The sequence below is a fragment of the Gymnogyps californianus genome, chromosome 2 (assembly GCF_018139145.2).
Source record: "Gymnogyps californianus isolate 813 chromosome 2, ASM1813914v2, whole genome shotgun sequence".
Classification (NCBI taxonomy): Eukaryota; Metazoa; Chordata; class Aves; order Accipitriformes; family Cathartidae; genus Gymnogyps; species Gymnogyps californianus.
The window spans coordinates 46,556,967-46,583,293 of NC_059472.1; the positions used below are offsets into that span (position 1 = coordinate 46,556,967).

The 26,327-nt window shown below is 41.2% G+C and overlaps 1 protein-coding gene across 3 annotated transcripts in view; it reads right to left on the reverse strand.

The window, feature by feature from the left end:
- Nucleotides 1-26,327, reverse strand: part of DTNA (dystrobrevin alpha) — a 184,955-nt gene that overhangs the window by 58,909 nt on the left and 99,719 nt on the right. For all 3 annotated transcript variants that reach the window (XM_050915659.1, XM_050915658.1, XM_050915657.1), the window contains 3 exons: nucleotides 9,930-10,143; nucleotides 1,963-2,048; nucleotides 237-391 (listed from right to left, as the gene is read on the reverse strand). In XM_050915659.1, the coding sequence (XP_050771616.1) occupies nucleotides 237-391; nucleotides 1,963-2,048; nucleotides 9,930-10,143 (455 nt within the window). The remainder of the gene's footprint in view (nucleotides 1-236; nucleotides 392-1,962; nucleotides 2,049-9,929; nucleotides 10,144-26,327) is intronic.

Genomic DNA, 26,327 nt, shown 5'->3' on the forward strand with positions numbered 1-26,327 from the left:
TCACTTTTTGACTAAGCCTCTCTCTCCTCCGTGGTTATATAGGGAACCTATAGAGACTAGCTTCCTATTGAAGACACCTAACCTACATGCCAGAAATTAGCAAAGTGGACCTCCCCTCCACCCAGCCATGCATTTCCTGGGTGAATATGCACATATGTGTAAGAAAGGAAGAAAGTCTTGGCCTGCTCAGAGGGGTGATTGAGATCCTGTGTCTAGGATGCTCACTCTTCATTTACCTGTTGCGAGAAACAGGATTTTGCTGATTGCTCAGTATAACCAAATGAAGGCCCTTCGAAAACAGCCGTGGGCAGCTTGAGAACCTCCCGCAGAAACATGTCGTATCTGCCATAAACCATCACTCCACTGGAGTCGGAAATCATTGAGAAAATATCTGAGGGAAAAGACAAGAAAAGGACACAGCAACTTCAGTATGAGCTACAGATTTGCTCTGAATTCATTATCACCTGATTTGAACCAGAAGTGCTAAATAACGTGTTCTGCTTATGGAAATCTCCATTATAACTGCATCTTTAATTATAACTCCTCTCAACAGAAAACAAAGAGAATGATTTACATATAAAAAAGTAGCTGATTTTGATATTAAAATATTCCTGCTTTTTTTTTCATTGTGTGTGGTCATTTTTTTAAGCAAAGTCTGATGCATGGCATGAGGCAGTAATTTAATCAGATAAGAAGGACCTAATTTGACAAGATACGCAACATCAGCTTTTTGCCTACTGCCAGCTTACCATGTCAAATCTAAATCTTGACAATGAGTTAATTAAGTCAGTTATTATTGTTTTGGACACACAAAGCACTGAAGGTCTTTCAAATGCATTACTTTTCACTCTCCTCCATTTTTTTTCTTTTTTGTTCATGTATAAAAATATCACAGTTTTATTATTGTAGAGATGCATGTTTCTCAGCCTCTGTTTTTCCCCTTGTTTAAAATTATCCTAAGCTTAGCAGGGGATCATAGACTAAGGAACATTTATCATTTTTCAGGCTGTCATGTCAGCTGCTTCATTTCCAGGAACCTGGAAAGGAAATTCTGACAACAGGACCCTGGGACTGCTGACCCAAAAAATCAGCATTGTACTCCAGCCTTCCACTGGATGGACCCTTCTCCTATTCTTAAAGCAGCCCAGGGAACAAACAGTGTTCAATTTATAAGTGTTCAATTTACAATTTATAATTTAAGTTCGGTCTGTATTTGAGTTTCTACATAGAAATAATATATTAAAAAATGGCACCAAATCTGGAAGACTAAATTAGCACCTGGGATTTCTACTTGTCTACTCTAATCAACAACAATTTGTAAATTCAATTTTCTTTGGCTGTGGTAGAAAGCTCAGAGGAAACTGAAGGTTGACATGAATCTTTTGGTCAAAAAGTCTGGAAAACGGTGTTCTGGACCTGAGCTACAGATATCATAGCACTAAACAGAAAGCCTTTCATTGTAGCTACAAGTAAACTATGCCTTGGCTATTGGGGAACTGGGAATAAATCATGTGAAATGAGAATCTGTTCTCCAAAATAGATGGAATTAGTATGTGTCCTATGGGAAGAAATACAAATAGTGCATAAATATATTGTACTTCTAAGTGTGAAACGAGAGAGACATTATTAAAAAAAAGTTTGAAAAAATTGCTAAATGATGCTTTATGACGTGATCCTTGACCATTTGAGGCACTTACCTGTACTCTGAATTCAATCATCCCAAAGAAAAAAAAAAAATCCACCAATCAGAACCTCAATATATGCAATTTGGCTTCACAAATATGAAGTCCGGTGTGAAGTTCAGCCAAACGTTTAGCCGGATTTACTTGGAGATATATATAGTGCAAATCCCAAACCCAGCCATGAAACTATAACTTATTCTAATTCCCTCTTTTCCTATACTGTTATCTCTCCAAGTACAACAATGATTAACAGGTAAAAAAAGTCAGCCAAAAGACTTACATCTTAATTTGTCCATGATCTTTCCTCCACAAAGAGTTGCCAAGGCCATTTTGACAGCAAAAACGGAAATTTTACCATGTCCTTCCCTGTTCAAAAGTAGAAAGTAGACATATTTTATATGTCCATTTTATAATATGGACCTCTTTCCATTTAAAATGTGTATCACTGACATGACATATTGTAATGCACACTATATGTGAATTGACATACAAAGAAATAAGACCTTTAAAATCAAAATTTGTTTTGTGGGAACACACATCAGTACGTTGTTCTGTAAAGATCTCAGAACAGATTTATTATGTATATGAAGCTCAGTATTAAACTGTTTATCTTATTATACACTACGGTGATGATTATTACTGCTATTTGTGCTACAGTAGCACTGGAAGGCACCTATCACACTCATGGTCTCCCTATCCTAAGAAGTGCACTGTGTATCTTCTGTCCCTAGAAGATTACAAATAAGTGCAAAAATCAACACTGGGAACAAAAGTGAAAAAGCAGAAAGGGCTCACATGATTGCACAAGCTGCATACTGTACCTCTTAATAAGTCCTGACAATTGCCGTGTATCTTAAATGATACACCTGACCCCCATGAACCTTTAAGAAGGACTTTGCTGAAAAATGGGGAATATACCTGCGTCCAGAATGAGCAAAGAACATTTGTTGTGATGTGTACAAGAGTCTTGTCCCTGGTTTGTTCAAGATGAGGCTATGCCTGGCTCTCTATTTTCAACTTAAAATGCATAATGCTATTAAACCCCAAATGCACACAGGAGTATGCCTTGGGGCAAAAAGACATAGTTTTTTCTGTAAATCCAGTCACTTTCAGGTAAAAATAAAAGACTTTTTTTTCTCCCTGGAAGGATCAGACCATATACTGCACTCTCAGGATGCTGTGTTCTCCTTTAGCACATTGCCAACTCTTCCTTCAACAGTACTGAAGCACGCACTGGCTTAACTTTATTGCTCCTCTTGCTATCCTCATTTCTCCTCTACGGTCATGACGGTCCCCAATGATTACCCGCCATTATAGAAACCTTGCTATATTCGAGCTGCATAAGTAACACATGACTTCACACGCTGCAAGGCACTCTTAGCTCCTAAAAGACCTATCCTCCCAGTTTAGGCAAAACTAAGTCCAGCGTTGACAGGAATGGCAGAACAAAAATGCTGTAATGTTCATTCCCTTTCCAAAGATGAGAATGAAAATGCTCTCGTAAACTCATCTGCTTTTTAATGTTCATTTTTTTGGCATCCAAATGGTGAAATGTGGTTGTTCTTGGAATTCTCAGAGTCTTACTATAAGGCAGTAGGAGTCCACAGTTGCACTGGAGCAATTTTTATTTGTCATCTAAACTCCTCAGCATTACTTAATAGCTTCCCATATGCCTGTTCAATGACATCAGTGAGAATATGTTGTCATCATGCCTTAAAGAAGAGACAGCCAATATTTGTGAGCTTAGCAAAATGGCATCCATGTCTCCTTCTAAATTCTACTGATAGGGCTAACGATGGGACCAGCTAATAAAGTTTTGTGTCGTTTTTTGGAAGTAGTTTCTGTAACCTTCAGTCTTTACTAGGGAACATCACATTTATAAGAGATTTCCTGTTAAAATATACATAATTATGTCTTACGTAAGATAGTCTAACTACACTGGCAATAGCAATATACAGAAATTTAGCTCTTCATCAATATTTCTGAAATTACTGTTGACTGTCACTCATAATTCTAATGAAGAAAATTGTGTCTGATCATAACTAAAAGATAAACGGATTCTGGAAAGACACAGAGCCTATGACTGTCTCTCTCTCTCTGCTAACCCCAAACCAGACTAATACAGTAACATACACATATATAGTAGACATGAATGGTATACTCATATCAGTACATTAAACTTCAGTACTTCACTGCTACATTCATTAAGTCACTCCGACTTTAGAAAATGAGTCAGTTCCCTAAGCTTGGCTAGCTAATAATCTTTAAAATTCAGTGAATTGCATTTAGTTCTACATCAGTGTAACCCATGATTCTAAATATTAATTCTAAATATTCTTTACACTCATTTAAAATTCTGCTTTTTGTCAGAAAATCAACTAGAGATACGGACAAAAAGAAATAAATTAACTACTTCAGTATTTAAGAAATAAATCTTTACTGTGTTCTTTAATGCTGGCTTTTGTGCATATTTTCTTTTTCATTACATTGCGTTCTCTTTGATTAGCTTCATAAGATTAAAATCACAGTATAGGAATTTCCAGTCTTTTGTATTTCCATCCTTCGTTGACTGGATTCTAATTTGTACAAACCAACACCTAGCACTGCTATGGCTGAGAATTTGGTCATTTTGTATTCTTTTTGTGCGTGCGACCCTTTAGACCTTTGGGAATTTTTCTGCACTGTTTCATCATGAGGTTTTCACCTGCCTTTAGAAGAGCTGCTATACTTAAGAAAAATAAATGTTAAGCGGAAGCAATGGCGTTATTAAGAAGCAATGGAAGAATTAGAGGAAAAAATAAAGCCCATGTGGAAGTGCTTCAGATTTAGATTATTTTTCCCAGCAGGTTTAGTTACATTTACTAATAGGATTATATTCTTGAATGGCAGACGTGTATCAACTTGCCTTCAGCTTTCCACCCCAGAGCCATCGGCTCTTCCCATACTCAAACACTTATGGAACAGAGGAACAGAAAAAGAAAAGATTTCATTTATCTCTTCAATCTCTCTGTTTGAGTTGATTAGTTCTGACACTGTATCTTGTATCAGTCATTTGTATTCATAAAAGCATCACTAGAGCCAGTACAAATTCAGTTTGCCCTCCAAATATATATGCGTGTGTGCACGCGCGTACGTATACACACATGCGTATATAAACATATATGACTGATGAACGGACAGGATAATGGGGCCTAAGACTCGCCAATATCGTTTGGATCCAGAAGTGCCCTAAGCTACGTCTAAGCACTACAGATGCCCTTGACTGGCAGCACTGGGGCCTCACAGTGTTTGCTGCGTAAAAGCAAATGCTGAAGCAGTGGCTCATAGCAGCATGAAGATGTCTATTGAAGTCGGTCCTTCCTGAAAGAAGCTTTAGGCTGGCTAATGCAAAGAGATATAAATTTTACTAGCGGCAATATGAGAGGACAGAAAATATTTTGATATTATATAGCACCTCTCTTACTGAGGTTACTCTTCAGATCCCCACAGAAAAGCACGAGAAGCATAAACGATGGCAAAAGCAAACCTTGAAGCTGATGTGCACTTAGCAACAACACAGGATGGAGTACTTAGGGCAGGGAATGATGGCCAGGGCTTAAGGTTATCTCCTGCTGCTTGGAGAAAAAAGGGCAAAAAATAATAAATGCTTTTAGACACCAGAGCAGAGCAGAAGGTTTCCTCTTCAAATGCATGGCTGCAGAGAGAGACAGCCTCTTCCCAGAGCAAGGAATCCCCACGGACTGCCTGATAAAATCCACAGACCACACAAGGCTAAGTCCAGCTCCAGAGCCTGAATTTGCCTTTCAGGTCAGCAAGGAGAGCGGTACCAAATGGATGACACTGACATTTGTCAGGATCTCTAGCAACACTCATACTGAGACAGCCATATGGTGGGGAAAGCTATAAAGAAATAACGTCACATCTTTAGAAACAGAAAATGTGTCCCATGAAATGGACATCAAGAAAATACAATTTTTCTCATTAACTAGGCATGAAGTGGTGCTCCCCCAACGCTTTAAGTTATCTTTTCCAAAAGTAACGAAACTTCTTTGGTTACTTGTGAACCTCCTACTGCCCACCTTAATCAGGGCAGCCAATTCTGAAATGTCAGAGGCTCTAATTACAAATTCCCATTTTCACAACCAGATTTCAGAGAGGAAATTTTATTGGAATCAAGCAAAATTCTTTCATTTAGGAGAGCAAAATGCATAATGACTCAATCTCTGAAATGCATTTTTTTGCTGGACTTCCTTTGTAAAAGCTAGCTGGCCTGTGTGGCTTTCAGTGATTAGTAAAGGTGGAGAAGAGAGGGAATTAAACACTTTACAGCTCTGAGTAGATGGATGAGCAAGAAGTTATACTTTCAAAACAGATACCAAACTTCTTTATGTATTGAACTCAGTATGAGTCAAATGTGCATTTGATTAAACAAGGGCACGAATATTTCCTCTTCTCTTTGTAGAAGTCAAGCCCCTCCAGCCAGATTGGGTCTGTTTCATAGCCCAGAGCTCACAGCTCCATTTTTAGGACAGGTATGTCAAGGGACAGAGGAAAATCAGCTATTTTCTTGTCAGTTAAACTTTGCAGCAGGAATAGCTGTATTGCAATACTGAGTCAGTGCTGAAGATGAACTAGTATGGAATATTTTACAGTCTGTTTAAGAAGTCTTTTTGGGAACAGCTCGATTGAATGAGGCTGACATTCCACCTAGCTGCCTAGGCTTTGACACCGGCCTGGGATGAATTTTTCAGAAAGGTTTCAACTTGTCATCTTTTTATATAGTACTAGCGTGCCAGTGAAGGAAGTATGCTATTATTTCATAAAGCCAGTTAATCACCTTAGACCTTGAATCAAAAGCTATTGCCCAATCTTAACGTACAGTTAAAAATGCAAATCAGGCATGTTTTTGTCCAGATTTTTTAAAGTCTGACTGCCTCATTCTGCTCACTGGTTTTGGTCTGTCGGGGTCCTCTACCACATGATGCTGACTTTCACACACTAATGGCAAATTAATTAGAGCAGCATTTCTGTTTGTGAATTATGATTTTGTTGACTTGCAGTTTTATAAGGTTGCACTTTAGTTTTGGCTTAGCATGAAGAAGCATCACACTCAGTGTCACGTGAAATCTTATACACTATAATTTTTCCCCACTTTTTCCTCCCTTCAGGGTTGAGCAGCAGGGAAATACAATTATCTGTAGGCCTAATGAATCCCCAAGGCCGTGAAAAAAACATAAAAAAACTCGGATGAAAGTTCAGCACAGACAGTGGGCAAGCTGACCCACAGGCCACACCATTGCACTGTGGTTCCTCTTAAGTTCTGCTAGCCAGGTTCTAGCTCCTGAGAAGACATCTATATTGCAGGCCTAGGGAAATACTCCCTGCCAGATGGCAGAGAAACCTGACAGGTTTTCAGCAGACTATAAAAGAAGGAAGAAGCTCTGTTTAAAGCTTGGAGGATCTTCAGCCAGCACAGTACACGCGGGGCAGTATATATTAACTGGAAGTAAATAAATGAGACAGTGGTAGGCTTATTAGATTTTAAATCACACATTAACTTGTCCCTTGTGGTCCCTTCATATATGTTAAGTTGCAGACTCCATTTCTCTACTCTCCTTCTTTGCATTTCAAATGGGACATGAGAAACCGCACAACCTTTTCTGGACCTGCCCACAGTACAGGAGGAGCAGCCGTCGCTCTGCATAGCCACAAACACCAAAACCATCCGTGATCACTTATAACAGCCTTCTATTTATACTGAAGAGCTATTTGGTCTTGGTCTACTGTTTTGGTCTTAGAAAGCTGTTCTGGGTTTTTTAGGGGTTTGGGTTTTTTTTCATTGTTGTCTGCATTCATAGAATCAAATGTGATCATATTAACATTCATTAATAAACACGAAAAATAATTCCTCAGTAGCTGCCTAGAAATTTGGATAGCATTTCTGCAGGACAATTGTTTCCTTAAAACACAAGGCTAAGAAATAGAGGAGTGAACCCAGATCAAAGATAACAGGATTATTTTAGGGGTGACTGTCAGTGACTGATTTCAGTATGACTCATGCACCTATTAAAACCCCTTTTTTCATCACAGAAGACTGCAGGCAATTTAGTTTAACTGTCCAGTTTCTATAAATAGGGGGAGAGCGAGAAAAAGACTTTATCCCGCCTCACAGTTCCACCCCTGTTCCCCCTATATGCAATGCATTGCTTCCCTCTGAGCATGGGACCACAAGAAAAGACCTTGCTCCTCCTTCTCCCGACTTGTAGCCTTCAGCAGAGAAGGACCTTTCTGCTGCACTGCAGGGGAGTGGAGGGAAGGGAGCAACATGGGAAGCAGAGACATCAGCTCTGGTTAGACCCCAGCAGTTCTCACACCATCCCTGTAGCATGTAGAGCCACCCCCCTCCCCCTGTTTCCCAGAAACAGGGAAATCTGGACCACCAGTGGTTGCTAAACCAACACCCGACCCAAAACTTCAGTAATCTGAACCATACTAAAGGGTAGGGCACATTTTGAGAATCAGACGCTTAACTTGTGCGTCTGTATCTGTGATAAGTGTCCAAACTCCCATTACAGAAAAAGAGATCTAGTTGACACACATCTCTGTGAAGCCTGAATTTAGCTATCTCAGATTGCACCTGAACCTCATCCCAGACATTCGGTGCACTTAAAATGGGGTGATAGGCAGCCAGTCCCTATCTCAGACCCCAGAGCTGGGAGCCTCTTCCTGGGGGTCCTTTGGGTGTCTCTGTCCTTCTGGGAAGTGTATCCTGTGCACCCCGCTCGGAGGCAGCACGACAGACTGAGTTGCTGCTTCGTGAATGGAGTGAATGTCACAGCCTCCTCATGCCTGGGAGGGCCTGATGGGAGCCCAGAAACAGGTCACTACCCACAGCCATGGGATGTTTTCAGGAAAAGCAAAACCTTACCCCTTTAAGCACATTCTCTGTTTCCCTACAGGGGAGTAAATTCCTCTCCTCCATTTTGCTGCAAGTAGCCTTGACATCTAGCTGAGATCTTTACCCCTTTACAGTGAGCTACAAAACAAGCACGTTATCGCAGGTCTTGCTTCCACAGTCCTGGGTCTTTCCCTGTGTTTACCAGCTGGGAATCAGTTTGCTTGCGGCATGCAGCAATGCATGCGTCTGGCCATTTTCATCGTCCTTTAGTGTTCTTGTCATAGCCACAATGGTATAAATTAAAATACCTGTTCCTTCTTTTATTGCCCTTGAGGGGAGAAAAATATTCCTGAAGGCTACGGTTTCACAATGGATTGGCTTCTTTTTCTTCCCCTCAGAGGGGCCGGAGGGGAGGTTGAGTGTAGCCTCGTCATGTGGAACATCTACTTTTTCTCCCCGTTGCCATGGCAACTGAGCCGCTGGCTGGTCTGGCTCCGAAAGGTGCTTCATGACACCCAGCACCGGGGCCCTCAAGCAAGAGGACGGGAAAGAGGGAGGGGGAGAGGGGCAGCATCCTTATTTTAATGTGTCATGGTCAGTGTGTTCAGCTGGTGAATTTTCAAAATATAAGCCATAAAGAGGCAATGGGTCATCTGCATCTGTCAGACTTAACCACTGTTCTCCAGCAATTCGGTTTTGAGGATGGCAAATATTGCAGTACAGGTTGATGACTATGTATTCAGAAACTGTAATAAGTATACACAGTATACTCATTAAGGTGAGTGCCTCACTCTATCTCAACTTGTCCTTTTTGTAATACGGGTCCCATGCAGTAATAAACAACATGAATTTCATCACCTCCAGGTCTTTATCGTATTTCTGTCATGGTCTCAAAATCATGCTGCGCTGGCATGAGCCAGAAAAAAAAAATTGCTTACAGCTGCAAGAACTTGCAGGAAAATGAGCTCTTTCAAAATAATGAGCTATTAACCCATGGCACTGCTGCAGAGGCATTGCAGTGGTGTCAGCCACTGGTGTGTCAATAAATAACAAGGCAAATTAGAAGTGGATGTAAATTTATTTCTGTAGATAATTCTTCTTTGATATAAACTGGAACAAGTCTGAGTAACTGGATGAAAACACAGTTGTGCTGAATTTGGCTTGACAGAAAGGAAAGCAGAGGTCCTTAATTTAGGTTCTCTCCCTAGTTAGCACTATTCACATGCTCATTATTTGGGTCACAATTTAGCTTCTTCAATTGTTTTCCAAAGATATTTCTGGAGCGAGTAAAATCCTTTCACCAGTCGGGAGAGGAGGGAAGCACACATGGCTAAGAAAGGCAGACTTACGGATCAAAGGCTGCTAGCAAGAAGTTGAGCAGTAAGCTGATGGATTGCTCCACGTTGATCTGGTGGGTTGTCGGCATCCGTTTGTTGAGCTGGTAGAAGATAGTTGAAATCACAGCTTCCAGGCGAGCCACGTTCAGTTCGATGTTGGGATCCAGGTTGTTGAGTGCGTTTTCCCGCAAGGCTTCTATGACGTTCCAGATGTCCATCAGGTGCACTAGGGGACAGGACAGAAAGAGTCAGCGGGGACATGCGCTCCTGAAAGCAACTGAGAAAAAAAGTCACCACATCCCATGGGGTGGGGAATAACACAATCACACAGGACACGCTTCGTGAATAATTAAACAAATGAATCTATTTTCCATCATTGAGAATTGAAGTTGGTGGAGGAACGAGCAAACAAAATTCAAATCCATTAATAAGCAAACAATATATCAATATTATTAGTTGCAATGCGTACAACTTCAGCTCGGGAAATCATTCCTCATTGTATGAAGTATTCAAGTAAAAATCTGTATTTTACGGAAATCACTGGAAGGTAAACACATGCTAATTGTTTTTCTGAACCATGCCTCTATGAATACCCATTCAGAAATTACTCTTAGATATTAATTTGCATAGCAGATGGGCTTTTCAGAAGATCCTACGAATATTAAGTGCTTAACACATACTGACATTTTGCAAATTCTTTTCAGCAATTTGTATGGAAAGCAAAATATTTTACAGAAACAGAATTGAAATTGAGTCACGGTAGACAAGCTACATTTAAACAAAGAACACATAATGAAGTGATCCCAAAGTCCTATTTCGTGTCTTCTAAATATATTTACCAAATGATTTGTTAAATCTCTCTCTTCGATAAAGTCCCGGTCTAAGCTGAATTTCATGGGAGCTGTTTTTACCTACAAGGACAGCTTAAAGGACAATCTCTGCTCACCCTTCATATTTTACCCAAACAGAAATCTTGTTTGCATAGCACTGTTATTGTGGCAGTATGATAGGCTTGCTGCAGATTGGCATTTCCAGAAGCGGTGGACCATGCCAAAAATAAAAAAATCCTACACTCATTCAAAATTTGGATTTAGTTCAAACCTGAACTCAAAGAATCATCCCTTTTTTATCTTAGGTATTACCTACTGTTCTACTAAACTGTCAATAACAAACAAATCATGAGGTTCAGGGTGCAAATCCTCTTTTTTTTACCAGAGAAACTACTGTATAGTTCTTATTACTTAGCATGAAAATATGTCTTATGACATATCATGAGCCATCTGTATGTGGAAGGAGATGCATATTTTTGTGGACAGAGAAATTTAATTCTAATCCTCATAATTATATTTTTACTTGCTTGGTTTGTAGGTGCTGTCTCAGACTGGAATGTGACATGATGGTCTGATGGCAGGGAAATGTAAGCTGATACTAGATAGATAAATGAAACCAGATATACTATCGTTTTACTTAGTCTAGAATTTTTTCCTATGACTGGGTTTCTTTTCTTCTACCTCAGGAAAAAAATAATCTCTAATGCCCTGCTACTGCATATGTAAGCCCAAGGAGGAAGATACACCATACAGGTGAGCGGCAACAGCAGCAACAACTATTTCAGGCACTAGACAAGGCATTTTCCACTTCTTTTTGCTGTTCCCTAACAAATAATCGGGAAAAACTGAAAGATGCAGTTCCATCGTGAAACCTGAATATTTATTTGGCCTTTGTATTAAAAGGAGTGTTCTACAGGTGACGTTGTATGCTGGCAGGTTGTCTTCAGAGTGTCATTCTGAATTAAGCCAGGTGGGTGGAGCATACAACCTCTCTGAACTCTTCCTTTTTGTCTCCTAGCTGGGGGAAGCTTCCCCGTGAAAAATCTGGCATAGGTCTCAGATCCTTCTAATGCAGCCATTCCCATTCCCATTCAACCAGTTTTCACTGTCAAGTTGCTACAGAGGTAATCCGGGTAAATGGGAGATTGTCGTGGTTTAACCCCAGTCAGCAACTAAGCACCACACAGCCGCTCGCTCACTCCCCCCGGTGGGATGGCAGAGAGAATTGGAAGAGTAAAAGTGAGAAAACTCGTGGGTTGAGATGAAGACAAGGGAAAGCAAAAGCCGTGCACGCAAGCAGAGCAAACCAAGGAATTCATTCACTACTTCCCATTGGCAGGCTGGTGTTCAGCCATCTCCAGGAAAGCAGGGCTCCATCACGCATAAAGGTTACTTGGGAAGACAAAGGCTATAACTCCGAATGTCCCCGCCCTTCCTTCTTCTTCCCCCAGCTTTATATGCTGAGCATGACATCATATGGTATGGACTATCCCTTTGGTCAGTTGGGGTCAGCTGTCCCGGCTGTGTCCCCTCCCAACTTCTTGTGCACCCCCAGCCTCCTCGCTGGTGGGGTGGGGTTAGAAGCAGAAAAGGCCTTGACTCTGTGTAAGCACTGCTCAGCAATAATGAAAACATCCCTGTATTATCAACACTGTTTCCAGCACAAATCCAAAACATAGCCCCATACTAGCTACTGTGAAGAAAATTAACTCTGTCCCAGCCAAAACCAGCACAGAGATGAACGATCTCCAGGAAGACAGCCTGCACATAATAACTGACCCTTTCTGGGCAGCTTCTCCATGTGGCTCAAAGGCCAGACTAGGCAGAGAATGGAAGAAGTCACCAGAAAGTAGGCCATTGTCTGGTCCAGGACAGAAGGGTTAATGAGCATTTCTCACTCTGGGTCACCGTTGTAAGGCAGCCAAGGAAGAAATACAGAGCAATATGCCAGAAGATGCAGCAAGAGGCTGGACCACGTGCAAGTATTCTGTGGCCGTATTAAGAGGGGAAGGGCAGGCAGAAAGCAGAAGGTTAAGCATGATGTTTCCCTCAAGGTCCAGCTGTTGCTGGCCATGAGGGCTGTCTCCGGTAATTCAGAACAAGTTTATGAAGGAGAAGGTGTTTCCACCAACAGTTGCACCAAGCTGGCTTCTGGGTGTGAGGGCATGTGTGCAAACTGTTGAACCTTAACTGCAGCTACACTAACAAGATAACAACGTGAGAAACTACCAGGCATAACAAACAGCAAAAAGGGAGTAATGCATATGCGGATGGCTAACCTTGACTTGCAGCTGCATGAACAAGATAGCAACCCAAGAAACCGCACAATCAGGGCTACTAGCTTAACAGCACTGCTGACCGACGCAGAAATTCCTAGGGCAACTCCATCATAAATACTGAATAAGGATGTAAAATCAGCAACATTGGAGCTAGTGGGTAAAGAATAAACAGGGACAGGCTGTTCGTCTGGGAGTGCATGAGCACAGTAGAGGAAAAAGCATAGGGGTGGAAAAGGGGAATATAAAGGGTGACAAATCATGTCATCAGAGCTGCTTGGGGTACCTCTCAAGCAGCCCTGCACCTGATCAGAGCGGAGGAACGAACACAACAATTTGACCATGTGTTATCTAGTTTACTTCTGTGGTCGCAGGGAACCGCGATGGTTTCCCCAACACTGATATAAGGACATCCTGGGAAGATGAACCAGACATCTGGACTCCCTAACAGTGAGAACGGAATTTCACGCAGCAATTTAACTTTAATTACTATAGCCTAGTAGTGGAAAACTCTTGAGTAAGAGAGCATGGAGGAAAACAGCTGGCAGGATGAATGAGGCTGAAATGGGGGCTGATGTCTTTATTCTTCACATGACCCAGTACTGATACTATGTGGCTGTCAGATTTTCATGTTTTTTTTTCTTTTCCCACTGATATTATATTTTTCATAACATAGTCATATCCAGAGTTAGTTTTGATGATGGTCCTGGGAAGGGAAATATCCAGAGGCTAGCAGACGTGGGACTAATAATATCAGTAAACTAACACATCTGAGAGAAAAATACTGGTTTTAGTGTTAACTCTAACCTGAAAGCCTCATAAGCTATCCTGATATTCATTGGTATGCCAGAAAGGTAGGGCACAAGAATAAGAAAATGACTTATTGGACATTACACAGCAGTAACAGTCCCCCACCCACCATAAAATATTAGTCTCAAGGAACTGCTGTGCATTTGTACTATAAATAATTTTACTTGGGCTTTTTTTTTTTCCAGAAACACTTTGGTTCCACTTGAAGCTGAATAAACAACAATCCTACTGCACTATTTTATTTTGCATTTTATCATGAATTTCAAAGCTCTCTACAGAGGCTGGAAAGTAATACTTCCTGGAGGAGGAAATGGAAGATGGACAAGAGCCAGACATTTAACACGATCTACTAATTTTGAAAATATCTGCTGAAATGCCTAGCTCGAAATCACACGGAGAGTTTGTTAGACTGCTGTACAGAGGACCGAGGTCTCTGGCCTTTACTCAAGTCAGTTGTTACGGACAAGAATTCACCCATCTAAACTTAAACGTCAAAAATTAGGTGTCTACTGTCAGCTGGTGATCAAGGCTCCCTCTAATGTCAGTGCAAGAAAAAAGGCACCTTAAAGCAGCTGTTTGGAGACAGGTGGGATAAAGAGTGCTTTGAAGGTGTCCATATTTCTTCATTGACTACAGACAAAGCCTAAAGCGACAAGTTTACATGAGACATGTAACCTCAGAGCTGGTAAAGTTAACTGAGATGAATCCCACACCTTGCTCTTTAAACATTAAGAAAAGATGTCTTTTCTGTTCTGACTACTACATGGCCTAGCATAATTCAGTGTTTATATAAAATATGAATAATAAATACTTCAATCTGTATGAACAGCTACCAGATCCTGTCATAGTCACAGCCTCTTACATTGCATTGCTTAACCTTGTGCAGATTACATCTGGGTGTAGTGCCCTACTGATCACTTCGAATCCTATTTTTTTTAAGTTTACTCACATAGTAAGCAGACTCTTACTTACTGTATCATGCTGCCAAGTCAACCTATTAACATTGGGAAAAGGCAGAGTAAAATACAGGCCTCTGCAAGCTCCACTCTATTCATTTGTACTATTAGAAATTTATGCCTACAGCTAATATGATATCTGTAGTCTTTTCAATATAATAACAGAATGTCAATCTTGCAAACTTCGCATAAGCTTACATTCCTCTCATTTTAATTTTCATGCTCTCTGCTACCCATTTTCTATAATACCTGCTATGCCCATTTATTTATTTATCCATCCCTGAGATTGTTTTAATCTCACTGAATAAGGCATATCTCCTTACTTTGTTTGCACAACATGTAGTGCAATAAAACCTGAATCTGATTTCTACGTACTACTATGATGCTAACAAGAAGAGTTTGCAGTGTAGCGAACTAGCTTACAGATGCAAGAGAGTTTTCTCTCTCCTAAAATCTGCCTTAAAATCAACAAGGGGGGAGTTGGCTGGGAGGGGCGGATCGCTCCTCTGGCATCGGTCAGCGGGTGGTGAGCAATTGCATTGTGCATCACTTGTCTTTTCTTGGGTGTTATTTCTTTTTTTTTTTGTTATATTCCTTTTCATTACAATTATTATTATCATTATATTTTTATTATTATTAGTTAGTATTATATTTTATTTTACTTCAGTGATTAAATTGTTCTTATCTGTCGTGGTTTAACCCCAGTCAGCAGCCAAGCACCACGCAGATGCTCCCTCCCCACCCCCCCTGCTCCCAGTGGGATGGGGAGGAGAATCGGGAAAGAAGGCAGAACTCATGGGTTGAGATAAGAGCAGTTTAATAACTAAAGTAAAATATAATACTAACAATAATAATAATGAAATATAATAATAGTAATGAAAAGGAATATAACAAAAAAAAAGGGGGGGGGGGAAATCCAGTGATGCACAATGCAATTGCTCACCACCCACTGACCGATGCCAGAGCAGTGACCCGCCCCTCCTGGCCACCCCCGCCCTGTTTATATACTGGGCATGACGTTCCATGGTATGGAATACCCCTTTGGCTAGTTCAGGTCAGCTGCCCTGGCTCTGCCCCCTCCCAGCTTCTTGCACACCTGCTTGCTGGCAGAGCATGGGAAACTGAAAAGTCCTTGGCTTAAGATAAGCACTACTTAGCAACAACTAAAACATCAGTGTGTTATCAACATTATTCTCACACTAAATCCAAAACACAGCACTGTACCAGCTACTAAGAAGAGAGTTAACTCTGCCCCAGCCGAAACCAGGACATTATCTCAACCCACGAGTTTTACTTTTTTTTCCAATCCTCCTCCCCGTCCCACTGGGAGGGGGGAGGTGTGAGCAGCTGTGTGGTGCTTAGTTGCTGGCTGGGGTTAAACCATGACAAACGCATATGTCAATTTTATTGATCTTGATCGTCCCTCTTTTCTTCAAGCGTTTTTTAGTCTCTTCATTAGCAGGAAACAGATGCATTTTTAATTTATTGTAAATAGTAACTTTAATTTACTTGCAACTAGTAATTTTCTGTTTGGTAGATAACGGTATCTTAATAGCCAAAAAGTGAGAGAAGAGATAGACTACACTGATTTTTTTTCAACTCAAAGCAAAGAAATTAAAATTTATTTATGCAGTGAAAAATGAAGTCTTCTTTGCATCATGCAGTTTATTTAGAATTATGGAAAGGCTGTCAGATATAGATAATCTTGGATATATCACTAATCTCAAAGGAGGCAGATTACTTCAAACAGTTGTCAAGAAATGATGTTGCCCTAAGCAAGCATAAAAAAGAAAACTGGAGTGGAAGTTTATCTTCTAAGTAGTAAAAAAAAAAAAAATTAAAAACAGTCTCTGTGCTTAAGCTTTCTTACCATTAAATGGATCTACTTATGCAAAAATCTTCATCTGTTCTACTGCATTTTTTGTATTCCACCTGAACCATGAACTCTACAATGTTATCCTTCCATTTATTACTAAATGAACATGGAAGAGATTACATTTAATCAAACAAGGGAAGCAACTAAATTAGGGCTTTAATAACCAATTCAAATTTACTTAACATACAGTCAGTCTAACTAAATCTAGGTTAAACATGCCCAGTTGGTAGTTAGGACAGAATTCCTCCTTGATAGATTTTCCTTTGTTGGCGAATACAGGAAAAACTTTTAAAGAAGTATTAATTTAAATTATTTCCAAAATTTTACTATACATTTCATTAAGATTTTAGTCCAGCAAAGCTCTTACAGACATGCTTGAGTTTAAACATACTAGTACTGTCATTTGAAATCAATGGCATTTGACTATATGTCAGGTATTTCAGGTGGATTTCATTAAAAGGGAAAGATTTATGCTTCCTTGTCTAACAATCCTAAAAATATTATAAAATATGTTAGACGATTCTTCTTTTTTTGATTAGAACCTATGAACCCATCACAAATCAGGGTATTGGAGCCATTTGTCATCGTCATTGCTATGGAGCCCTGGGAAGTTACGCTTTCTGTTTGGCTCCGTCTCTCCTGCTACCAGGTGGGTAATGGAGGACTGAGCAAGGTGTGTTTTCCCTCTAAACTACACCTGTTTGTGGCCAAGCCGCCCCTCAAATCAGTCAGCTGTAGCATGATCACCAAAAGCTTTATCTGCACATCTGAGTACTACGCAGATCGACGTGCCAGCTACGATGGCTTGCAGTCTTTTACGCTCTCTGAGTGCCAAATTACATGAAGAAGAAAATGTACCAGGGTGTTGCCTCTGCTCAGGGCTAAAATGAGGCACCCAGCTCTTTGGCTGGGTACATCTGGTGGCAGCTGTCACCCTACACGACCTGGCACACCCAGGCTACTCATCGCTCAAGTAGCTGAACCTGCGCTCAGTCTGTACCTGGAAATGCCCTGTACGTTCCTATTCCTGCTCCCATGCCTCTCGGGCTCCTCGTCTATCTATCAGCTCCCTTGCTGACCTCTGCTGCCAGACGCAGTTCATACAGCCCGGTGATTTCTAGCATAGCTGGGCTCCCGCTAGGCAGCCAATCCAACGAGCTTGGCGTGCTTTGGGCCACTTCCAAATGCTCTGCAGGCCATCAACAGCTCTTGGGCTGGTCACCACTGTTTTCCAAAAGCAAGACTGGTGGACTTCTAGCTTGTCAGCATGTATTTCAATGTGTTAATGTCAAAACGTATTTCATTGCACCTTCTTGTTATTTCACTTGATTTCTAGGTTTTGTAGATGCAGTGATTGGTGAGTAAATACCGCAGGCATAAAGAAGAAATTAACAAAATATTCAGAATATTTACTGCCAGGTTATTCTGATCCCAAAATGCTTTAATTTTGAGAGATGTGTGTATTAGACCAATACAATAGTATGCAAAGTTGTAAGAGGATGATATATTGATAACCAAGAGTAACCACAGACAACATTTACTTCTTCGCAAAAATCAAAGTCTTGTCAAAGACTGCCCACCTGGAATTTAATTTGGCAAGGCTTACCGGTAAACTTCGTCTTCAGGATGAAGGCCCCTGCAACAAGTGGGACAGTCTGGAGCAAGGAAGACAACCTTGGTGGAGGAGGATCCAGTTAGGGGACATTTAAACTGACTGGCATAATCAAGTCCATAAGACTTGATGGGGAATGCAATCACAAGTGCTGAGGGAGCTGGCTGATGTCAATGCAAGGCCACTCGATTGTCTTTGAAAGGTTGTGGCAATTGGGGAAGGTTCCTGAGGGCTGTGAGAAAGCCACTGTCGCTCCTATTTCCAAGAAGAGCAAGAAGAAGGAGCCAGTGAACTAAAACCTCACCTCAGTCCCTGGAAAGGGGATGGAGCCAATACTCCTGGAAGCCATTTCCAAGCATATTAAGGACAAGAAGGTGACTGGAAGCAGTCAGCATGGATTTCTGACAGAAAAATCATGCCTGACCAACCTCTTTGCCTTCCACAATGAAATGACTAGCTCACGGGACAAGGGGGAGTAGTGGATGTTCTTTATTCTGACTTTAGCAAGGCTTTCAACACTGTGTCCCATAATATCCTCATTGGCAAACTAGTAAGTGCGGGCTGCATAAGGGGACAGTGAGGTGGACTGAAAACTGGCTGAACAGGTTAGCCGAAAATCTTGTGATCAGTGGCACCAAATCCAGTTGGAGGCCAGTCACTAGTGGTATACCCCTAGGCTTGATACTGGGGCCAAAACTGTTTAACACCTTCATTAATGACCTGGATGATGGAACAGAGCGTACCCTCAGCAAGTTTGCAGCTGATACAAAAATGGGAGGAGTGACTGATACACCAGAGGGCTGGGCTGCCATTCAGAGGGACCTCAACAGGCTGGAGAAATATGCGAACAGGAACTTCATGAAGTGCAACAAATGGAAATATAAAGTCCTGAACGTGGAAAGGAATAACCCCATGTACCAGTACAGGCTGGGTGCTGACTGACAATACGGTTTTTCAACAAAGGCAGCCAAGATCCTCCTGGGCTGCATTGGGCAGTGTGTCGACAGCAGGTGGAGGGAGGTGATCCTTCCCCTCTACTCGGCACTGGTAACACATCTGGAGTGCTGGGTCCAAAGTCCAGCAAAGGGCCACGAAGACGATGAAGAGACTGGAGCAACTGTCATATGGGGAGAGGCTGAGAGAGCTGGGACTGTTCAGCTTGGAGGAGAGAAGGCTCAGGGGGACTTTGTAAGTGTATATAAACATCTGGTGCAAGGGAGTAAAGAAGATGGAGCCAGACTCTTCTCAGGGAAAGGACAGTGAAAGCACAGAAGGCAATGGGCACAAATTAAAATATGGGAAAGTATTTAAACATAAGGAAAAAAATTTCCCTGCGAGAGTTGTCAAACACTTGACAGGTTGCCCAGAGAGGCTGTGGAGTCTCCATCCTTGAAGGTATTCAAAACCAAACTGGACACAGCCCTGAGCAACCTGTCATAGCTGACCCTGCTCTCTCCAGAGGTCCCTGCCAGCCCCAGTGATTCTGTGATGTCCTTGTCTAGTCATTAACTTATACTGCAAAAACACATAATAACTCTTACTGGAGAGGAATCAGGGTTGCCCCATTGATTTTTCTCTAAAGCCATTGCTCAAGTAAGCTGTGCTCCAAGTCCCTTTTCTGACACATGCAACAAACAAAAAACCACAGAGCTCGCTCTGAGGCCCCTTGAATGCTTGGGAAAGAGTCCTCCATATCCTCAAGAGGTTTTGTGTGAGGTGTACAGAGGGCCTTCACGGCACTCTGCATACTCAAACGCTCCCTCAAGCTTTCCTTCAAATGCCAAGGGATCTCAGAGGGAGGTCACACTTTCACTTAGTCCCCTGTCAACTGCATGCATTCCTCCTCTTCGTTATCTCTTTGCCCGTACTGTGAGAGTGCGCAGGTGCGTGGTACGCACTGGCCCAGCAAGAAGCTGGAGTAAGGCTATCCACTTCTACCTGCCCACCCCAATGATGGACACCCAGAATGAGGAGGAGTGCCTGGATAAGGAACTCAACATTCAGACCAGTCAATGGAAACATCTTTCTTTTGAACTACTGTGCATGTAGAGTAAGTCAGCTGCATTTGGACTCACTGAACTCATGCAGATCCCCTGTCCATGTGGTACACACCACACGGGACATGCTGGACTTTGTGCAAAATGATGTGTGGAATCAGTCTGCACAAGCGATGTCCTACCCAGCAGGAGCTGGGCGCTCTGTGCACGTGCCAGCCAGCTGCACACTGCATGCACAGGAGACATTTCTGAGTGGCTGCCAAACCTGGCTGCTGGGAGTCTGGAAATCTGCAGGACGTTATGTGTGGAACCGAAGCACTGAACTTTTTGGGGGAAAGTTTTAAAGGTTCTCCTGTCCGCATACCCAGGCTCGCATCCTTGTATCATCACCTACTGTCTGCCCAGAAGGAAAAATGAGTTATTCTAAAACCTTCTGAGATTCTGATCACTACAGCACATTACACAAATGTGACCTGTTAGAAGTGTCCGTCAACTTGGCCAAGTGCTACTAATGAGGAATAACCATTAGGATAACAGTACACTGCAATGTGGTCTTTGTACTTTTAATATGGTACCTGACGAATCCACCAAGGTGTAAGAGTATGTAAAGATCTCCAGTAAAATTCTTCTTTTACATTGTCGTGGTTTAAGACCAGCTGGCAACTAAGCACCACGTGGGTGCTTGCTCACTCCTCCCCCCCCTCCGTGGCATGGGGAGGAGAATCGGAAGAAAATGGCAAAACCTCATGGGTTGAGATAAGGACAGTTTAATAGGACAACACAAGGAGAGAAGAAGTAATAACAATAATAGTAATAAAAGAATGCATAAAGCGAGTGATGCACAATGCAATTGCTCACCACCTGGAACCAATGCTCAGCCCATTCCGAGCCCTGATCCCTCCTCCCCCCGGCCAGCTTCCCCAATTATATACTGAGCATGATGTCATATGGTATCAGATATCCCCTTGGCTAGTTCAGGTCAGCTGTACTGGCTGTGCCCCCTCCCAGCTTCTTGTGAAAATTAACTCTATCCCAGCCGAACGCAGGACAACATTAATTTAATTTATAATAAAAGTACCTTCTCCTCTTGCTGTCAGTTCCTGCCTATTTTGTCTCACCTATATTTAACTGAAGCCTGAAGGGCTCTCTGTGGGTGGCAGAAAAGGCCATCAGTGTCCCCAGGGAGCAGCACTAATGACAGTCAATTCTGCAAAAGGGAACGGAATGGTGGGTGATGCACCCTGAGTGCTGGGCTGGGAGACTGTTGTCATCTACTTGTCACCCAGATGCTGGGAAAGTGTTTCCTTTTTTTAAACACGCTTTGAAATCATTTATTCGAAATGCTGAATGAAGTATGACATATATAAAATAACACAATAAAAAATTCTAACTCAAAGCTTCCTAATATTTTCATGACAACCGGGAAAGACCACTCAGTTAAAACTCTGCACTGTTGATAGTAAGTCACATAGCTTAAATACATTGATTATACATAATTTTCTTGTTTTAAGACTTAAACATATTTACGAATTAAAGACCAACGCATAAATAGCAGACCTGTTGCTACGTGTATTCCATAGCCAGAAACTTTATAACCCCCCCCCCCCGCAACAGACAATGGTATTCCTAGATTATGCATCTCTATTATTCTTGCTATCCTAACATAATACGATTTTAATGAGAAAGGCTTTATTTGAGGCATTGTGTGATCAGGCCTCAGTCTGACTAAATAGTTCCTTCAAATGGGTTTTGCAAGTGTCAGCTTTAAATTAGCCAAAGAATTCATGGGGACATGAGGTAACAAAACTTGGTCAGTAAATATGTATGATACACAACAGCTTTCTCATTTCTCTTAAAATAAGGGCAATTTGCCTTACATCTGAGTTCTTATTTCAATTAGTAAAACTACAGCATTTCAAATTTTTAATAAAATATAACTCTTCTGTACTATATTACAGCAAACCATATATTAGCAAAAAGCTTCTGCACTCCCAAAAGGTGGCAAAAAACATCTCCAAGGCTGGGTGATACTGTATGTAGAGTTGATTTTCAGAGTTTTCTCTGTTACAGATCTGGTGACAGAAACTGAATTACGAAGACTTTCAAAAAATGTTTCCAGAGAAAAGAAAAAGCCATGTCCCAGCCCTCCTATTTAGGAGATTAAACTATAAGTTCAGAAATGACTGAATATATGAGAAGAAAACCATAATTTTAGAGCCTGGCACAACTCTGATTGTGTGTAACAATGCAAGACAAACCAGCTTTTAGAAAACAGGCGGGACACGGTGCAGAAGCCTTCTGGTAGCCGCAGTCCTGACCACAGGATGGCACTACCGGGTATATTTTAGTAAATGCAGCACACATTTGCTATAACATTTTAACTCTCTACTGGCACAATGTCAAGCGAGCTAACACAAATCAAAGGCTGCGCATCCCCACTGCTGTCTCCAAAAAATGGCCTTGTCTATGTATTTAGTTGAATCAAGACTTTGTGCTTGGAGATTTGGCGGTGTGGATGTCCTATACAGGCGATCACATGTGATCGGCAAACGATGCCAAACCCATGAGGTGGAAAGGGCAGAATGTCTTCATGTTGAATGTCCTTATTACAGTGATAAAATCTCCTCCAGAAGTATGTTTCTTCAAATGCCAAGTCTGACTAATACTACGTCTTTCTCTCTTAAATAACTTCAGTTTTTTTCCTTTGATACAACTGTTGCCAGCTCCATCTATCCCCCCTAAAAAACTCCCCATGCCACAAGAGGACTACAGCTTGCTTTGGCACTGTTACCAGCAAAAAGCAAGTGTAAAGTGAATGTAAATGTTAACAAATTGGATTATTTATATTTTTCATCAATTTTGAGGCAGTATATGTTACCAGCTCTAAGGGTATTATCCCCAATCTCATATTAACTGCTGTTTTCTTTAAAAAATAGCTTGTGATGACAAGAGAATACGTGATTTAACAGTTCTTTATAACAATTTCTTCCCTCATGGCTACAGAAAGCAAGCTGAGATTACATTGTCAGCCTTTAAGGTTCAGTCATATCACAAAGGTCAATGAAAAAGAATGAGCACCTATTATACATTTAGAACTGCTTGAAGACAAAAACCCTCCTTGGCCCATCTCCTGTTTTTCAGAGTTCGATCCATGGTTATTTTGTCTTCTGTAATTTTTTTTTTTTTAATCATTTAGGGTTGACAAGACTGTAAACAGCAACACAAGGTACAGAATACTAACGAAACACGAATTGTGTATTTCCTTGAATGTAAAAGATGTAATATTTTACATATATGCATATTCTTAAGCTGATCTTTATTCTATTAATTTAAATAATTTCTTATGTAATGTGGACTGAATTTCGCCCACAATGTTTTCATCTATTAAAAATAATTAGAGAAATACTTAAGCTGAACTTAATGCTTCGGTAAACTGCCTGGTACCAGAATTGCATTTTTCACCCCCATAACAGAAGAGACATACTAAAGAGGGATGGCATATGCTTCTCTCTTCTGAAGAGTTTGGGTCAATCCAGAGGGTTTCTGGGACAAAATCCCAATATTAACCTCAGCTGTTGAGAGTGAGAGCATTGCTATGAAGTAGGACATTCATGTGACACGCAGGACTTTGGTGAAAAAGTATCTTATGCCTGAAGTCATAAAGACAGTTCAGACTCTAATCTTATTTAACCTTTTGCTGAGATTGGTAATGGAGGTGCTAATTAATGCCATAGGTTCAAGCTTTCATAGGTATTTAAACATCTATTACATTTGAAAACAACTGGATTTATTTGCCCAAAAAACATTTGGGATCCGAGCTATAATCAGCTTTGAGATAGGGAGAGATGGATCCTGGTATCTGGAAGATCCATTTTTTTGGTATCAAATTCATTTGAGTAGACAATATCGCATTCAGAGAAACTGTAGAGAATATCTGACTAAACTCTGGCTTTGTGTTCACATAATCTTTCCACATTTGCCCTCCTGCCATTACACATATTCAAAGCTCTTCTGCAAGAGCTGCTCAGTGCTCCAGTTCCCCAGCTGATTTGCTCAGTAACCAGGACGCCCATACCAGGAGGCAACTGCAGTGGCTCCTATTGCAGCAGTTTGCAGTATCATGCACTAAAACTTCACATCTCTTAAGGAAACAGGTATGAGGAATCGGCCAAGAAAAGGAGAAAAGCTCCAGCTGATAGAAACATAACTCGACAATCAGCAACAATGAGAAAGGAAACAAGACTGCAGAATGTGAAATGACAGATAAATGGGATTTAGGTGAAGTCCCACACATCTATCCTTCCTCCTCTGTGTGACAGAAGCTCTTTATTGATGTTGTCAGGGCCCCTAGATGGAGAAGAGTCTCGATGTACATGACCACTTATCATCTGTCATCCTTTATTTTACACATGCAATCCTTAAAGATATCCTGCAAATCCAAGACAAAATAAGAGTTTAAAGGCAAAATACAGATGAATGAAATGTGGAAAATTAAACTTGGGGAAGATCAGCACCTTTACAAGAGATGCAGTATGATACTAGTGTCGGCTTCATTTATCAGAAATTGAGTTCAACCTCTTCAAACAATATACACTGAGAGACTGATTCGTCCCTTCCTTCATGCCACAGTAATGTCAGTGAGTTCAACAGAGTTATTTTCAATTTACTTTCTGTCAGGAAAGGAGACATCCATCTATCCATCCACATGGACCAAAGAAAAGGCTGAGCATACACAGAACTTCTCCTGGAATTAGCCCACACTTTGCTCAGTAACGGGCCAAAGACTGCTCGCAAATACCCTGCTAGAAATCCATTGCGGCCAACAACAATATCGCAGATATAATTCAGTCTGAATTCAGCCTAGGAATGCCTTAATTCAGCACAAGGAAAATTGGCTCTGTAAGCCACCGTATATCACAAACATTAACGCCAGGAAGCTGAATGTTCATTGTGTACAGTCCCAGAACTGTATTAATAACAACGCACACTGAGGACATTATATTGTGCGGTCTCTTCACACTTATAGAAGTAGGAAATTATTTTTATGGCCAACATCTTCTGTTCTCACAATTTGTCCTAGCATACCAGATATATGCTGTATGAAATCTTCCACTAAGACTTACAGAAAATAATACTAGGTGCAGCTGGTGGGTAAAAATATGAGATAATGGTTAAGCTAAAGCTTCTCTTTGAATATTCTGGGTGTTATGAAGTTGATCTATATTGTTAGAGATAAACAAACTAACTTTTAACGTAACTCTGAAAACAAATGAACACGGAAAAAAACACTCTTTGGGAATTACAGGAGAAAATTATAGTAAAAATGATGTCAAGTCTCACACTCTGACTTTCCTTCTGTGAACTATTTGCTGTCTTCACCCTGAAGAAGCCCATAATTGCTGAGAACATTCACCACAGACAGCCAGTGTCCCTGCTGGTTCCACAGCGGGTTTATCTGTAAAAGTTACTGGAGATGGAGGCTGAAAGGCAACGAGGAGGGGCTGGAGACAGATCAGACAGTCTATGTGAGGCTGTGATGGAGATCACTGTTTAGGCAGGAAGATGGTGCAGACTGTGCGGTTAAAGTGCAGGAAAGCTGTATAGTGCCTACTCATTCTCCAGAGCTGAGTCGCAGTGTGAAAACCAGGACAGGGCAAAAAAACCTCAGCAAAAATTCCAACTCAGCAGACGCAATGGAGAAGGACACTTTGAATGCAATGCTACAACACACAGATAGGGCAAAATGCTGCAGCTTATCTTCTCAGGAAAATAATTTTCTGCAAGGACATAAAAACTGTCCTTTAATCTCTGCAGAAAACATGTATGGACTGAGCTCATGTATGACTCCTCAAGACTTATTGCTTTGAGACCAGAATAGAGAGGCAGGGCTGGTTCAAGATGATGGACTGAAGCCCTAGGAACAAAGGACCATGATCACCAAACTCACTGATATCTGCTCCAAGGATGACTTCTTACTTTTTTTCCCCTTTTTCACATAAATATGTTGTCATATGGCAAAAAACTAAAAGAATGACCAACATGCGACAGGCATT